Source organism: Typopeltis vanoorti, chromosome 26, assembly GCF_054136105.1.
Source record: "Typopeltis vanoorti isolate ZY-2024b chromosome 26, IOZ_Tvanoo_1.0, whole genome shotgun sequence".
In the NCBI taxonomy this organism is placed as follows: Eukaryota; Metazoa; Arthropoda; class Arachnida; order Uropygi; family Thelyphonidae; genus Typopeltis; species Typopeltis vanoorti.
In genome coordinates, this window is record NC_143574.1 from 8,722,292 (window position 1) to 8,739,873 (window position 17,582).

Genomic DNA, 17,582 nt, shown 5'->3' on the forward strand with positions numbered 1-17,582 from the left:
TTCACGTCTCTAATCTTTCTCAGGACTCTCATATCTGCGGTCTCTACTCTTTGGTCAAGTGTTTTACTTCTGACCCAGCTCTCAGATCCATAAGTTAAAATTGGTTTGAACACTGTCTTGTATACAGCTAATTTAGTGTTCCGACTAATTTCTTTCTTATTCCATATGAATTTATTCAATTGACTTCCCACGATACCAGCTTTGCTGATTCTGTTGTCTATTTCTATATTTAGTTTACCATCTTCAGTAAAAATCGTGCCTAAGTAGCTGAAATGTTTTACTTGTTCCACAGGTTCTCCATTCATAACACAGTTGACATTTTCAATGATTCTGCCTGTTTTCATTGTCTTTGTCTTTTTATTACTGACCTTCATACCATATCTATTACAACAGCTATTCAATTTAGTCAGAGAATCTTGCAGACTTGTAGCGGATTTATTTAGAAGTATAACATCATCCGCATAAAGCAAAGAGCTGACATTAACATCTCCAATTTTGATATCAGGTTTAATACCACATTCCTTCATAATGTGATCCATATAGATAATGAATAACAGAGGGGATAATGCACATCCTTGTCTCACACCAGATTTAACATTAAACCATCTTCCTGTACTTCCTTCAATTCTAACTGCTGACTCACAACTCAAATAAAGACTAAGTATTGCTTGATATAATGCCCCATTGACACCATATAACTGCAGCGTATTGAATAGCTTCTCTCTTGGCACCTTGTCATATGGCTTTTCCAAATTGACAAAAACTTAAATACAGATCTTTGTTATATTCCCATGCTTTCTCAACTATTTGTCGTAAAGTGAAGATCTGATCCTGACAGTCTCTATGTGGCCTGAATCCAGCATGTTCTTCACCTAGCTTTTCTTCCACAATTCTTCTCAATTGTTTCTCAAGTATACTTGCATAGATCTTGCCAGGAACACTTAGTAGGGAAATACCTCTGTAATTCTCACATTCAGTTTTATTTCCCTTTTTATAATTACTTCACCTTAAAAACAGGACTACATAAGAAAGCTGTTCTATTGAGAAAAATTATAATAGGAAAGATATGTTAGGTTCTACAGTAGGGGCAGCAACATTACAATTTTTGGTGATGTGAAGGTAAGGGAAGTTCGGAATATACAGTGGGTGATCGGTTAACAAACAGTTTGGACCGCGAACAAATCAGATAACAAACACCTCGCAGAACAAACACAAGAAGAAGCGACGCTGTGTGTAAGATTTGTAGCACTGTATTTTACTGCCATCTATGAATGGTTTCTGGAATGAGACTTTGACAGTTGTATACATAACCTATTTGTGTGCTAGTTGATTTCTGTTCTCTGAATTTTTGTAAGGGGTGCTTAAGGGTCAAAGCTGTATAACTGAGAGGAGACCTCCACATAGCCTTTAAAGGAATGCGGAGAACCGACCAGGGCTTCTGACCTAATGTCCAATCCTCACCTTCTCGTGGTGCACCCTGTTGGGTATCTACTTTGATACTGAACGAACGAGGATGGGCTGGCAATTTGGGATTTAGCCGAGCAAATTGTATTCTTATTGGTTAAACCAAAATAGAAAATGATGGTACAAAATGACAAAATTTCATGCCGGCTGGGGCGTCGCCCGGTTAAACAAGGCCCCCGTTGTTTTCGCCAGGGAACCAGGGCGAACAGCGAAAAGTCAGCTACTGGAACAAATCTGAAAACAAACCCCAACTCAACATCACCTGAGTTAAAGATCAGTACTATCAACGTAAGAAGACTTAATGGCAAAGAAATGGAGCTAGCTGAGGAATTAGATAAGTACCAGATCGACATAATAGGGGTGACTGAAACAAAAAAAGACAAAAACTGGTGAGATCTTTCTGAGCAATAAATACAAAATGTTATATTCAGGCAATGACAATCAAGGAAAAGAAGGAGTAGCCATAGTATTCAACACAAAATACGAGGCTAATCTTCTTGAATGGCAGTCAGTCTCAAGTAGAGTAATGTGGCAAATATGAGAATGGGGAACTGGATAATGAGACTTATTTGTGCCTATGGTCCCACAAAAGGTTCTACTAAGGTAGAAGTGGAGGAATTTTTTGAGGCTTTAGAAAAAGCAACTGACACAATGAAAAAGGAAAAGTTGGTCCTTGTTGGGGATCTAAATAGTAGAGTAGGAAATGATTGTGAGACATACAAAAATATTTTGGGAAAATTTGGAGAAAAGAGCAAAGCTAATAATAATGGCAAATATCTGTTGGATTTCTGCTCAGGACATGGACTGGTTATTACTAACACCATGTTCCAACATAAAAATGTGCACAAATTCACATGGAGAGAAGAGGCTAGGAATAAGAAAAGTCTCATTGACTATGTTATTGTTGATAGTGATGTTTTCTCCCTGGTGCAGGACACCAGAGTGTACAGAGGATTTGAAATTGGAAGTGATCACTATTTAGTCTTTAGCAGGATAAAATTGAATTTCATATTGAAAAGAATAACATGTAAGAAAGTTTTAAAGCGAATAAAAGTTGAGCAGCTCTCAGATGTGAACTGTAGACTAAAATACAGAAAGATTATTGAAAAGAAAATGAAAGAGTTTGAGAACAGGAATCAAACCTTGGAGATTCAGTGGCAAACTCTGAAGGAAACATTGATTGATTCTGCCAGAGAGGCATGTGGTGAGGTTGTGTGCAAGGATAAAAAAATCAGAACTCCCTGGTGGACACAGGAAGTTAAAGAGGCAGTGAAGGAAAAGAAGAAAGCATATCAAAAGTTCCTGGCAAATAAGTCAGCTTTTACTCTTACAGAATACAGAGACAAATGTAAGAAAGCTAAACAGTGTGTAAAACTAGCTAAACAAAAGTCATGGGAGGACTTTGGCAAGAATATAGAAAATAAATATCAAGAAGGTGGCAAAATATTCTGGAGGTTGTTGAAGAAGCTTAGGAATGGAGGAAAGAGTGCTGTAAAAGGAATTAGAGATGATAAAGGTGAAATGAAAACAGGAGAAAAAGATATCCTTGAAGTATGGAGTAATTACTTTGAAAAACTGCTAAATGAAACAAGCAGTGATGACAGCTCAGTGATAAAAAAAACACTGACCAGGCATGCAGTCAGGAATACATATCCATACTTGAAGTAGAAAAAGCCATCAAAGGCTTGAAATGTGGAAAGGCAGCAGGAGTAGATGATATTCGACCAGAAATGCTGAAGTATGGTGGTATAAGAGTCTTACAGTGACTGCACTGCATAGTTCAGAAAGCCTGGACAGAGGGACGAATTCCCGATGATTGGAGTAGAGCTCTCATAGTACCCATATATAAAAAGGGAAATAAAACTGAATGTGAGAATTACAGAGGTATTTCCCTACTGAGTGTTCCTGGCAAGATCTATGCAAGTATACTTGAGAAACGGTTGAGAAGAATTGTGGAAGAAAAGCTTGGTGAAGAACAAGCTGGATTCAGGCCAAATAGAGGCTGTCAGGATCAGAACTTCACTTTACGACAAATAGTCGAGAAAGCATGGGAATATAACAAAGATCTGTATTTAAGTTTTGTCGATTTGGAAAAGGCATATGACAAGGTGCCAAGAGAGAAGCTATTCAATACGCTGCAGTTATATGGTGTCAATGGGGCATTATATCAAGCAATACTTAGTCTTTATTTGAGTTGTGAGTCAGCAGTTAGAATTGAAGGAAGTACAGGAAGATGGTTTAATGTTAAATCTGGTGTGAGACAAGGATGTACATTATCCCCTCTGTTATTCATTATCTATATGGATCACATTATGAAGGAATGTGGTATTAAACCTGATATCAAAATTGGAGATGTTAATGTCAGCTCTTTGCTTTATGCAGATGATGTTATACTTCTAAATAAATCCGCTACAAGTCTGCAAGATTCTCTGACTAAATTGAATAGCTGTTGTAATAGATATGGTATGAAGGTCAGCAATAAAAAGACAAAGACAATGAAAAGAGGCAGAATCATTGAAAATGTCAACTGTGTTGTGAATGGAGAACCTGTGGAACAAGTAAAACATTTCAGCTACTTAGGCACAATTTTTACTGAAGATGGTAAACTAAATATAGAAATAGACAACAGAATCAGCAAAGCTGGTATCGTGGGAAGTCAATTGAATAAATTCATATGGAATAAGAAAGAAATTAGTCGGAACACTAAATTAGCTGTATACAAGACTGTGTTCAAACCAATTTTAACTTATGGATCTGAGAGCTGGGTCAGAAGTAAAACACTTGACCTAAGACTAGAGACCGCAGATATGAGAGTTCTGAGAAAGATTAGAGGCGTGAACAGATGGCATCAATGGCAATATCGTATTAAAAATGAGGATATTAGGAAAGAACTTGACATTGTCAGCATCCAGGAATGTGTTAGCAGAGCTAATCTCAGATGGTATGGTCACTTAAACAGAATGGGTGAAGAAAGATTGGCAAAACAAGTGTTCTCTGCCAGGTTTGCAGCAAAACGACCCAGAGGAAGACCAAGATATAGGTGGATTAATACGGTACAAAGTGCCTTAGACGATAGAATATAAGATCTGATAATGTTGGAGTCTTGACAAGTAACAGACTGATTTGGAGGAAAATTGTAGATAGGAAGTTAGTAATGATGTAATTTTTTCATGTAGTACTGTCATATCCTGTACACCCCTTGAGGGTACATGGCAGGAATTTGATGATGATGATGATGAATTTTTGTAAGTGCTTTTCTTAACTTTTTATTTAAAAAAAAAACTGATAGTATTATGGGGCCTGAAAAGAATGGAGTATCAAGAACTGTGCTCATCATAGAAACCAAGCAAGAGATAATAGCCAAGGGAGAGTGGGCAGAAGATGTCTGATGTTGCTAGGCAGTATGGCTTGAACAGGTCTAGTAGGCACACTCTTGGCTAAGAAAGATATAATCAAGAAGACTTAAGCAGCTTAAGGAGTAACGAAAATCACATCTGAGAAACAAAGATGTGCCATCCATGAAAAAATGTAGAGATTGATTTTAGTTTGGATAAAAGAAAGGGAAATGAAAAGAGATGTAACTAGTATGATTATCATTCAAGAGAAGGCTAGAGAAATTTTTGAAGAACTGAAGAAACAAACTCCACATGAGGAGACAGAATTCAAGGCTACCACTAGATGGTTTGCAAAGTTTAGAAGATCTGGCATTAAACATGTGGTAATGCACAGTGAGTCTGCTAGTGCAGATAAAGAAGAAGCTGAGATGTTCTGTCTCAAATTTCAAGAATTCATTAAAAAAGAAGGATATTGTCCACAACAAATTTTCAAAATTGTGGTGAAACTGGTTTATTTTGGAAGCGCATGCCGAACTGTACCTACATCACGAAGGATGAGAAAATATTCCTTGGGGCATAAACCCATGAAAGACCAATTGACGTTACTTTTGGGAGCTAACGCTAGCTTAAACCGCTTCTTGTCTATCACTCTGAGAACCCTAGAGCATTCAACAAAAATTCCATAATTAAAGAAAGACTGCCAGCGAATGTGGAGATCTAATGAAAGGGCATGGGTCATGCAGATTCTTTTCAAAGAATGGCTGTTTAAAGTTTGTTCCCCAAGCATCGAGGATGACCTTCAGACCAATGAATTGCCATTGAAAGCACTGTTGCTATTGGACAGTGCACCAGGACACCCAAAAGACTTGAAGATAATTTGCTGGAAGACTTTCCCTGGCTGACAGTTCAGTTTCTGCCTCCAAATACCACTTCGTTGATTCAGCCAATTGATCAGAAGGTTATTGCAGGTTTCAAGAAATGGTACACTCGCGTGCTGTTTTGTCAGTGTTTTGAAGCATGCCAGTTCTCCTCAACGATGATATTAAAAACATTTTGGAAAGAAAAATTTGATATTCTTGGAGCTATCCGGCTCATTCAAAAGGCGTGGTCAGAAGTCACTCAATGACAGTTGAATTCTATTTGGCAAAAGCTGTGTCCATCCTGCATTCAGGGAGACGGAGATGATGTCCCTGAAATTATGGATGAAATTGTGACAACTGCTAGAGATCTGGAATTGGAGGTGAATGAAGATGGTATCGAAGAACTCATAATGGAACATGAAAATGATCTGACAACAGAAGAACTCTTGAATGAAGAACACCAAGAAACTCAGCGAGATGTGTTTTCGTTTGAAAAAGAGGAAGACGAAAGAGGACCAATGCCGACATCTGCTATTAAAGATCTTTTGAAGAAGTGGGAGGATGTCAGAACAGCGGTCTTAGAATGGCACCCAAACCAGGTTGAGGTCAGCAGGCTTGGGGATCTCTACAACAACAGTGCTATTAATCACTTCCGAAAAATCCTGAAGAAGAGAGAAAAGCAATTGACATTGGACAGATTATTTAACGCCCCACAAACGAGAAAAAAAAAACATGACTGATGAAAATGCAAGATTGTGTATGTATTATTGTTATTATAAATAAACATAGTAAGAAATTATATGATTTTTTATTTATTTTTTGGGTCTCCAGAACAAATTAATCAAATTCCCATAAAAATCTATGGTAAATCGATGATCTGTTAACGGACAATTCGGGTAGTGAACATTGTCTTCGAACGGATTATGTTCGTTAACCGATCATCCTCTGTATTAATTATCATTGGCCACAAGAATGTTTAAATGAGTTTATTGCCATTAGATTTTATTAATGTTATTAGCTCATTTAAAAAAGAAAGTAATTCTAAGATATTCAGTAGGTAATGATGACTTGAAGTTAGGATAATTTTCTTTTATATTATGCCTAGATTTGATGATGATGAATCTGTGGTTGGAGCAGTGACAGCAAATTGAATTTTGAGTAGACTGTGTGCAAGCAACGTTACAGGTTTCTCAGCTGATGATCAGCTTATTACAAACAGGAGATGGCTTCATGGAGTTGAGGAATCCAATGAGCTGTGTGAGAGACCATAATGGCTATAAACATTCTATATAAAAAAAAAAAAAGATTGGGAGTGAAAAAAATCAAGATAGTCACTGTAGCTGACTGAAAGAGAAGAACAGTACATTAAAGATGGCCAAGATATTTGAGCAAATGATAGCCTAGTCATAACATTAAAGCTGGCTTAGAAGCTATATCATTTCTTTATACCAGTGTACAAAGTTTTTTTTTTTAAAAAAAAAAGGCTAATGGTGAGGTTCTGAATGAAGTAATGTTTGAGGGGAATTATGTTATTGGAAGAGGCAAAAGAAACAGAAGAATATTATTACTCATGATTGACCTAAGAAGTTGGCAACTCATTAAATTCATATATTGAGAAGTAGGGACAGTGCAATATATGATAAAGTATAACAGTGCGTGTTATACTTTGGAGTGATAACATTGTGGAACATTTATTCATAAGTTAAGAAAAGCAGAGTATTAACAATGCATGCCAAATTACTAATAATACCTTCAGACCATGTCATATTAACAACTTTGATTTGCTATCTTAAGGACAAGGTCTATTCTCTAGAACAAGCATGTCAAACTCAAAGGCTAACACGGGCCAAATAAACGAGGTTTAAGTTTATGTGGGCCGCAAAAAACAAAAACTTAAATTTTCATAAAGACGCAGGTTTATTTTGAAAAGTACAGTATAAAAAAGTACAAGAACAACGATAAAATTAATGTTTTCTCCCTGACACTTGACATCTCTTCTCTGCTACTACGGGGGAAATCTTGTTCGCAGTGATTACTTTCAAAACTGATCTCCAGGGTGAATGTCAGTACTTCTGGATCTGATAGGCAACTTATTTCCCTTCATAATTGTAAATAACTGCTCACACCGATAAGTACTTCCAAACATGGATATAATTTCATATGCGAATTTTCAAGTAGTTTAAAACCTGGCAGGTAAATATTTGTAAAATCCAGGCATGCCAACTTCACTGAATTTTGCCTTCAAATCTGGATCTCAATTATCTCCATTTGTATTTGATTAGGTACTGATTCAATATTTATTGAAAAAATCGAAGAAAACAAAGAAAACTTGTCTTCCAAAAATTTAAAATCTGTAAATTGTTTCAAATTCAGTTTCTAAGGCTTATAATTTTTTCTTCGTATTTTTGATACGATGCAGTTTCACTTAAACTTGATTTGTTCATGTTGCATGTTGGAAAGTGCATTAAATTATCATTTTTCAACTGCTTTTCCCAAAGATCTTGTTTACATTTGAATGCTTTAACTTGGTCACACATGTTCGTAATGATCTGATTTTTTCCTTGCAGTTTTAAATTTAAACTATATAAGCGTGTTGTTATATCAACCATGAAGAATAAATCTTGCAACCACAGTGTGTCAAAAAACAGGCTTGTGTCTTGATTTTTAGTTATTAAGAACTGACATAATTTCTTCTTTCGAGTCACAGAATTGTTTAAGAATCTTGGAGCAGGATAGCCAACGTACCTCTGTATAGTAGGATAAACCGGAACATTCGCTGTTTAATTCACTTAAGAAAGCAGAGAACTGTCGCTGATTTAAGCCTCGAAATTTTATGAAATTAATGATTTTTTTGATAGAGGTCAACACATTTTCAATGTTTATTACTTTCGCGCATAATATTTCTTGATGTATAATGCAATGCGTATGATGAATCTTGGATCCGTTATAAATTTCACTTTTTTTTTTTTTTTTTTTTTTTTTTTTTTTTTTTTTTTTTTTTGTTGTAATGCCATGAAACCGTTGTTTTTTTCCGGTCATAGAAGGAGCTCCATCTGTAGCTTCAGAAGTTAATTTTTACAGAGGTAGATTGTTAAAATACAAACTTATTTATTACTGATCATTTACAAAGCAAACTTATATTAGATCCTACCAGTTTCGCCAGCAAACTGTCTGGCTTTTTCAAGGCATTTACGGAAACATAAAAACTAGTAAATTCAAATCGAAAGTAACATAAAAAATGTTGTAAACCAACTAGTAGCTAAGGTTACACATTCGCGTGACAGTGAGGACTTATTGTTCTTATTCATTTTCACGCATGCGTGTTTGTTGTAAACGTGTAATGTGATTACTGGCTAGCTGTAGTTCAGATTGATTTAGAAAGGCAATTCTCAACTTGAAGAAAAACAAAGATATCATTATTACAAAGGCTGATAAGGGAAATTCTACAGTTATCCTTAACTCTAAAGATTATTATGGTAAGTTAAACGTATTACTATCAGACAACTCCGCCTATAAGATCCTAGACAGAGACCTTACAATAAAAAATCATAATGAAACAAACCAACTAATCAGAAATTGTAACATTTGGCCAGAGGAAATGAAGAGAACACTAAAATCCTCACATCCTATCACTCCAAGACTATATGGGACACCTAAAATACATAAACAGGATATACCTCTCCATCCAGTCGTTGATGGAAGATCACACCAACCTACCTTTTGGCAAAGCATCTTGCAAACTTATTAAATAATAAAATAAGATCAACAGAATCCTATATCAAGAATAGTCAACATTTTGTAAATAAACTCCAAGCCATTAAGATTGCACCAACAGACATGCTAGCCAGTCTAGATGTTGTATCCCTTTTCACCAGTGTACCAGTAGAAGAGGTAATAAACATCATCCAAGATCTCTTTCCTCTAGACATCACACAGATGTTTAGACACTGCCTTCAATCTAATTTCTTCAAGGTTAACAACACCATTTACCAACAATTAGAAGGCCTAGCAATGGGAAGCCCACTATCACCATCTTGTGCAGACCTTTTCATGGAAAAACTTGAAAAAGAAATTCTCTCCACAATCTCCCCTAGACCATCTACATGGTGGAGATGTTGACGATATCTTCATTATATGGCAAGACAGTTTAGGAAACCTAAAATCGTTTGTGGATAAAATCAACTCAATACATAACAAGATAAAATTCACTCTGGAAGTGGAAAACAACAACCAACTGCATTTTTTAGACATCTTGATAAAGAAACAATCAAATAGTGTCAAATTATCTATTTATAGACCCACAGATACTGAAAGAGATCTTCGTTATACTTCAAAGCATCACAAGATACACAAACTGAGCATTATCCACATGATATAGGGCCAGAAAGTTTATATCAGAAGAGGAGGATACACAGACTGAACTCTCACTAATAGCCAACATATTATCACAAAATGGATATCCTCAAAACATCATCAAAAAATATCTATATGGTGACAACCCCAGACAAGAAGAATCACGCTCCCAGCACATCTCTACTGTAGTGATCCCTTTCATCAAGTCAATTTCTTATCAAATAACCAGAATATTAAGAGCCTACAACATTAGAGTGATCGTCAAACCGACCACTAGCATCAGACAAGTTTTAGGATCCCCAAAAGATAAGGTGCCTTTCTACAAATATCCAGGAGTATATTACATTCCTTGTTCCTGTGGTCTTGCCTACATTGGACAAACTTCACAGAGTTTAGAAATCAAACAAAAAGAACATGTTGGTGATGTAAACCACAACAGAAGTATCATTTCTGTACATCTAATGTATTGTTTATTTATTGTACATTTAACATAACTGTTTTGCCACTCTCTCGTGTAATGTACACGATGGAGTAGCAAAACAGCTCCATGCCATATCTGGATGACGACTACAGACATCGTTTATTCAAGGAAGCCACAATAGTGTTAATAACCTTTGGAAACCTCAACAGAAATCAGGGTGCAATCCTAAACAGTTCGTGGAAAAACCTGATCCTCTCTCTTAATCAATCTGAACTACAGTTAGCCAGTAATCACATTACACGTTTACAACAAATACGCATGTGTGATAATGAATAAGAACAATAAGTCCTCTCTGTCATGCGAACGTGTAACTTTAGCTACTAGTTGGTTTACAACGTTTTTTTTTGTTCCTTTCAATTTGTTTACTAGTTTTTATGTCTTCGTAAACGCCTTGAAAAAGCCAGACAGTTTGCTGGCATAACTGGTAGGCTCTAATGTAAGTTTGTTTTGTAAATGGTCAGTAATAAATAAGTTAGTATTTTAATTATAAAACGACCAAATATGTTTAGTTTAAAGAGGTAGATTGTATTTTTGCAGAAGTTCAAAAACACAATTAAATATATCTTGTCCTGTACTAGTGTTATGCATTGGTACTTGTTCCAATAATTCCTCAAAAATGTTGAAATCCATGTCGCAAGCACGAAGAAACAGCTAATTGAGCTATGCCATCCCCAATGTCCGTACTCTTGTCACAGGCAATGGAAAAAGCTTCAAACTAGATGATTTTTCTTTGATCTGAACACTTAACTTGTCGGCCAAATCAGTAATTCTTTCCGCAACTGTATTTCGAGACAAAGAGATTGTTTGAAAATTCTTCATATTTTCAGGACAAATAATTTCTGCAGCTTTAATTAGACATTCCTTAATGAAATCACCTTCAGTAAAAAGTTTCGAGTGTTTAGCTATGAACTCTGACAAGGCATAGCTTGCATGCACCACCGCTTCACTTTCTGGTGATACTTTAGTAAACATGAACTGTTGTTTTTTCAGTCCTGACTTCAGCTCTTTCAAGTTTACTTGTCTCATTAATCCCTCTTAATTATCATATTTTGATTTATGTTGTGCATAGTGACGATTAATGTTGTATAACTTTGGTACACTGATAACATTATTACATATTAAGCAGATTATTTTATTTTTTTCTTCACAGCAAAAATACTCCAATTCCCACTTTTCTTGGAAATTTCGATGTTCGTCAGCAATTTTTCATTTATTACTATCACTTGGTTTCGATAGAGACATGCTGAATACAAAGGACTAATAAAAATTAATAATCGTTAACATAAAATAGTAGAATATTTTAATAAAAACTGATATTTTTTCTTGAACATCAAATTACCAGACACTAAATAACTGCACAAATTAATAAGCGTAATGTAAATAAACTTATTTTTCTTGTTCACCGAAAGCGAAATATTTCCTGTTACGCACACCAAACAAGACTGACGACTAGATGTGGACGTGGCACGTGATAGTAGATATATAATCGGCTGGTAGAAATAGTGGGGTAAATGGTTCGCCTGCGTGAAAGGAAATGCATGCAACATGGCTATATGTAGTAATCACTGTCATTGGCAAATGTTTGGCTGGGCCACAGAAATATTCGTTGTGGGCCACAAGTTTGACACCCATGCTCTAGAACAGTGTTTCTCAAAGTGTGGTACGCATACCCCTGGAGGTATGCGAAAGGTCTTCAGGGGATACGTGGCAATTTTCGGCTATGCATCATTATCAATATCGCCACGATGTTCATGTCCTGGCAATAGTAACTCGCTCCCTGCGGTAAACAACACGCCCTCCCCAACAGTGTTACTATAATTAATACACAAGAAAAACAAGTGGTTTTATTGTATCACTGAATAAGGAACAGAGACATTTGGTGTTTGTGTAATATATTTATCAACAAATAGTGTAATTAGAGACAACTGGGATAAAAATGGCACTAACTAATGAATCACATCCCCTCTCCAACAGAAACTGCTGTATAGACTCGAGCAAAATCATATGTTACCGGTGCAACATATGATTTTGCTTGACACCGTCCAGTCTTGAACGTGTTAAAACTAAGAAATATACAGTGAATGTGTTTCAGATATTATGGAATTCGGTTGAAGAGAATTAGCATTTCAACTCAACAGTTGAAATAATAATTTGTCTTTGGTTCGTGCGATCTTTTGTTAATACCGCACCAATCATATGCACTTCTTCATAGCTGCTTTACATATCTCAAGTCTTGTAAATTACTAGTGATTTTTTCTTGAAATAATGGGAAAGAAGATGAAGCTATTTGGGTAGATGACTTTGATGATGCATACAAGGAAACTGTTCTCAATGCCAAAAGTAGCGATAGCAAGTAGAAGCTTCCTGGTAAGTCGCACCATTTTCAGTTTTTTTCTGAAAATCCTCACATATATCTCGCACCATGATTTTTTAGGTTTAATTTTGGGAAAGAAAGTGAGAGTTATATTCGAGTAAATACTGGATCATTGGTTAAAGATTGGATTTATAAAACCCACGAAATGAAATTGATAAGGGTGTATAGTCTGACATCTCTAGAAAAACAACTAGGAAGAAGATGAAAAATCTTTGTAGGTATGATGTGAATTACTTGAAATATGGATTTTCATGGTCAGGAAGTGAAGAGGAACCTATTCCAAATTTTGTTCTATTAAAAATAAATCATATTTTTTGTTTACATGAACATGTAAATTCAAATAAAATAGACATTTACAATGAAATATACTTTATTTATTTATTATTTGATAAGGGGATATAAGGGGATATTTGGTAATAATGAAAATTTAAGAAGGGTACATGGATATCTGAAGTTCAAGAAACACTGCTCTAGAACATCCTGGCATGTATGAAATGCCCTGTGACTGATTGTCCTTCTATGGACATACTGGAAGATTCATTAATACCTTCTTTGTGAACATGGAAATATGTTCACTACCTTTGTTATGGCAAAACACAAGTGGTTTTTTTAAAAGAGAAAATTTTTCTTGCATCTTCTACAGTTAAAAATAATAAGAAAAAAAATATAAGTACTATGAGGGGGGGATTGGGTTGGAAAGTGTTGATAACCTAGGACAAAAATCCTTTCTTTCAGGCTTACACAGTGATCCGAGTACATTTTTGAAAATTATGGTGGCAACTACCGTGTTTGAGTAAAACTTTAGTTCAATACGAACCAAAATCTACACTCTCTGTGGAGTGTGGATTTTGGTTCATATTAAACTAAAGTTTTACTGAAACATGTAGTTGTCTCCATAATTTTCAAAAATGTACTAGAACAAAAATGATATTAAAGCAACTGATATAACCACAAAGGACATACTAGTAACAGATTTATTTATGTAGGAAACTTATATTCTTATATCCTCGTATGTTCTTTCTTGTGGTTATATCAGTTGCTTTAATATCATTTTTGTTCTAGGTGTGTTTATCAGAACTTTCCAGCCCTCCCTTCCCCCATATCTGAATAAAAATCATTGTTGTTTTGCTTCTACAGTATATCTTCTGCAAACTGTGTGAATTGGGTGAGGGTTAATATGTGATCACAAAAAAAAAAAAAAAAAAAAAAAAACACCAAATGTATGGGGTTTGTCACTCATAACATGAGAATCTTATATGAAGTTGGGGGGGAGGTAAGTGGTGATCAGTAGGGTATCTGCTAGAGATTTTTTGTTATTGTTATTATTCATTATTGTTTCATTAAAAAATATATTATATATGGATTTCAATTTTTTTTTTTTTCTTTAAGCACTCTAAAGCTGTGGGATTATAGTAAAGGAAAAGTAAGTATTAAATATAATATCTCATTGATGCACATAATTTTCTTTCTTTGATACTAGAGAAAAAAACATTATAGAATAAATTCACTTGTATATTGGTGAATTGTAAATATGCAAATGTAATGCTAATTCAAATCATTAGATTAAAAACTAAAGCCATATTAAATTTTGAAATGTTTCAAAATAGTATTTTTTGCTAAATACTTCATTATTTATATTGTCAAGTACAGTACAGTACAATACTGAATGTATTGCCCTGTCATGCTCTGCATTAGAGAGATAAAGCATATATGCAAGAGGGGTGGGGGGGCAAAATTGTATTATGAATTAGTTTGACAATATGTACATAAATTCAAATGGAATATGGATTGGTAAGTAATTATAATTCCTTATAATTCACTCATCAAATACTGTCTAAGATTAACTTAAGGATAATGTAATAAGATAATTTCTACCATATTGTACTTATTAATATTTTAGATTGATGATTTGTCCTATGATAAATGGGTGTGGTACAAAATCTGTTCAGGTTTTACCTTAAGATAGTTTGAATCTAGTTTACTTTGTTTACTATTTTACTTTATCTAGTACACTTAAGATACTTTGAATAGTTTGATTCCCTGATTGAATAACTGTTGTAATAGATATGGCATGAAGGTCAGCAATAAAAAGACAAAGACAATGAAAATAGGTAGAATTGTTGAAAATGTCAACTGTGTTGTGAATGAAGAACCTGTGGAACAAGTAAAACATTTCAGCTACTTAGCCACGATTTTTAGTGAAGATGGTAAATTAAATATGGAAATAGACAACAGAATCAGCAAAGCTGGTATCGTGGGAAGTCAATTGAATAAATTCATATGGAATAAGAAAGAAATTAGTCGGAACACTAAATTAGCTGTATACAAGACTGTGTTCAAACCAATTTTAACTTATGGATCTGAGAGCTGGGTCAGAAATAAACACTTGACCAAAGACTAGAGACCGCAGATATGAGAGTCCTGAGAAAGATTAGAGGCATGAACAGATGGCATCAATGGCAATATCATATTAAAAACGAGGATATTAGGAAAGAACTTGACATTGTCAGCATCCAGGAATGCATTAGCAGAGCTAATCTCAGATGGTATGGTCACTTAAACAGAATGGGTAAAGAAAGATTAGCAAAACAAGTGTTCTCTGCCAGATTGGCAGGAAAACGACCCAGAGGAAGACCAAGATATATGTGGATTGATATGGTACAAAGTGCCTTAGGCGATAGAAATATAAGATCTGACAATGTTGGAGTCTTGACAAGTAACAGACTGATTTGAAGGAAAATTGTAGATAGGAATTTAGTAATGATGTAAATTTTTCATGTAGCACTATCATATCCTGTACACCCCTTGTGAGGGTACATGTCAGGAATTTGATGATGATGAAAATAGTTTGAATCTATTCTATCATTTCAAAGAGTACCAGAATTGGCTTGCAGATCTATTTTCCAGGTCATTTATGGCTGGCAAGTGCCTTCCTCCACTGAAAATGGTTATCAGTCTGGTTAGTACTTTTGTTTTTCTATATGTTACTCCTGCATATGAGAGGCCACAAGGCCAATAGCAAATGTCATGTGTGGACTGGAGTCAAGAGCAAAGTAGTCTGTTAGTATTCTTCTTAAAGGACTGTAGGTTATAGTCCTCAAGGAATACTTCATGGCAATGCCTGTTGTACAAAACTGCAGTAGATGGAATTAAAGATGACTAGGAGTAGCAGATTTGGTGAGTTAGTTCAACTATAAAAGGATGTTGAGTAAGTGTTGCTTCTCTTCCTGTAGGTTTAGCAGAAATGATGGGGGAATAATGGAAGCTAGTTCTGCTGAACAGTGCATATGACTCTCTTCAGCTACTATGAGAACAGTAGCTGAAGAGAGTCAGAGAGAGGTCATCAGTAATCAACTGAACTGCATCAACAATTTTAGAGAGGTCTTAGGTTGACCACTCCAGGTGTGAGAACAGTATTCTTGAACAGATATGAGATCTGGAGACAGAAGAGAAGTAATGTTTTGAGCTAAAAAATTTTACCAATTTTTTGGAAGCTGATGTGCTATAGAAGTGATGTGCTTATATCGAGAAAAGCTAGGAATAATAGTCAGTCAAAGAAGAGAGATCTGGTCTTAACTGTTAAATTGAGCATTATCAGATCGAAGTGGAGAAGAAATAGGCCTTTTGTGAGAAGCCAGATAAAATTATGTTTTGGAATCATTGAAGGTGACTAGGTTGTTGTTGTTACTCCCATGAAGGACAGTGTAGAGATCAGTATTTAGAGTACTTATAGATGATCTTGAAGCTTGAGATGTTTTGCACAGCAAGGTTTGTCATATGAGTAGGATGAGTGGAGGGTGCCATCATCACAGAAAGTTTGAATAGGGTTTGAGGTTAGCAAGTAATTTATAAGGAAGATAGTGAGTGAAATAAGTGTCCCAATGAACACTGAATTAATAGGAAAATATGAAGAGAGATTCTGCCATTACGATTATTGAATGCCCTAAGAGAAGAGTGGATCCAATTATAAAGGGATGGAAGGTAGACCATAAGAAAACAATTTGCTAAGAATTCATTGATGCCAGACCTTGTAAGATGTCCTGGAAATGCCAAGTATAATAACACACTAGTTTCTTTAAACCTTTTTGTGGCAAATGTCCAGAGGTTGGTGATGTAGGCTAGGAGATCCCACTGTGAATCTTGATTGGTAAAATCAATATTGTTGGTTGCTGATAATTTGACAATTCTTCAGATGTTGAAGAAGTTGACTGTTAGTGACCCTCTCCATTACATGGACAACACTGAGGTGAGACCAAAAGGTTGATAGTATGATGTATGATTTAATAACATAAAAAGACTTATGATTATTATTATTTTTTTTTTTTTTAATTTGTATAAATAAAGGGTGTGGATGTATCTGGATTATAGCAGTGTGAGTTGAGTTTGAAGGTTATGCAAACCTTAAACCTTAAATCCAGTAAGCAGCAGGGTGGCATTCTCATATTCAGATGATGAAAATCAATTATCAAAACACATTTATAAGCATCCATGTCCACAGTGAGATTTAAATTCTGAGCCTTTTGGTTAAAGTGGACATGTATTTCACTTGGTCAACTGAAATGGCACATTATTATGTTCCAGAAAAAAAATTAAAAAATAAAATCATTTTACACTGGATTTATTTATCATGTAAAATAATATCCATTTTGCAAAATGCACCTAACAATGAAAATGTCATTAAAAAAAAAAAAAAAAGAAGAAGAAGCTCAACAGCT

At 35.1% G+C, this 17,582-nt stretch overlaps 1 protein-coding gene across 2 annotated transcripts in view; it reads left to right on the forward strand.

Annotated features, from left to right (window-relative positions):
* The window catches only part of wds (WD repeat-containing protein wds), a 168,212-nt gene that overhangs the window by 130,338 nt on the left and 20,292 nt on the right, over positions 1-17,582 (forward strand). For both annotated transcript variants that reach the window (XM_090414877.1, XM_090414878.1), the window contains exon 11: positions 14,257-14,290. In XM_090414877.1, coding sequence (XP_090271003.1) covers positions 14,257-14,290 — 34 coding nt within the window. The remainder of the gene's footprint in view (positions 1-14,256; positions 14,291-17,582) is intronic.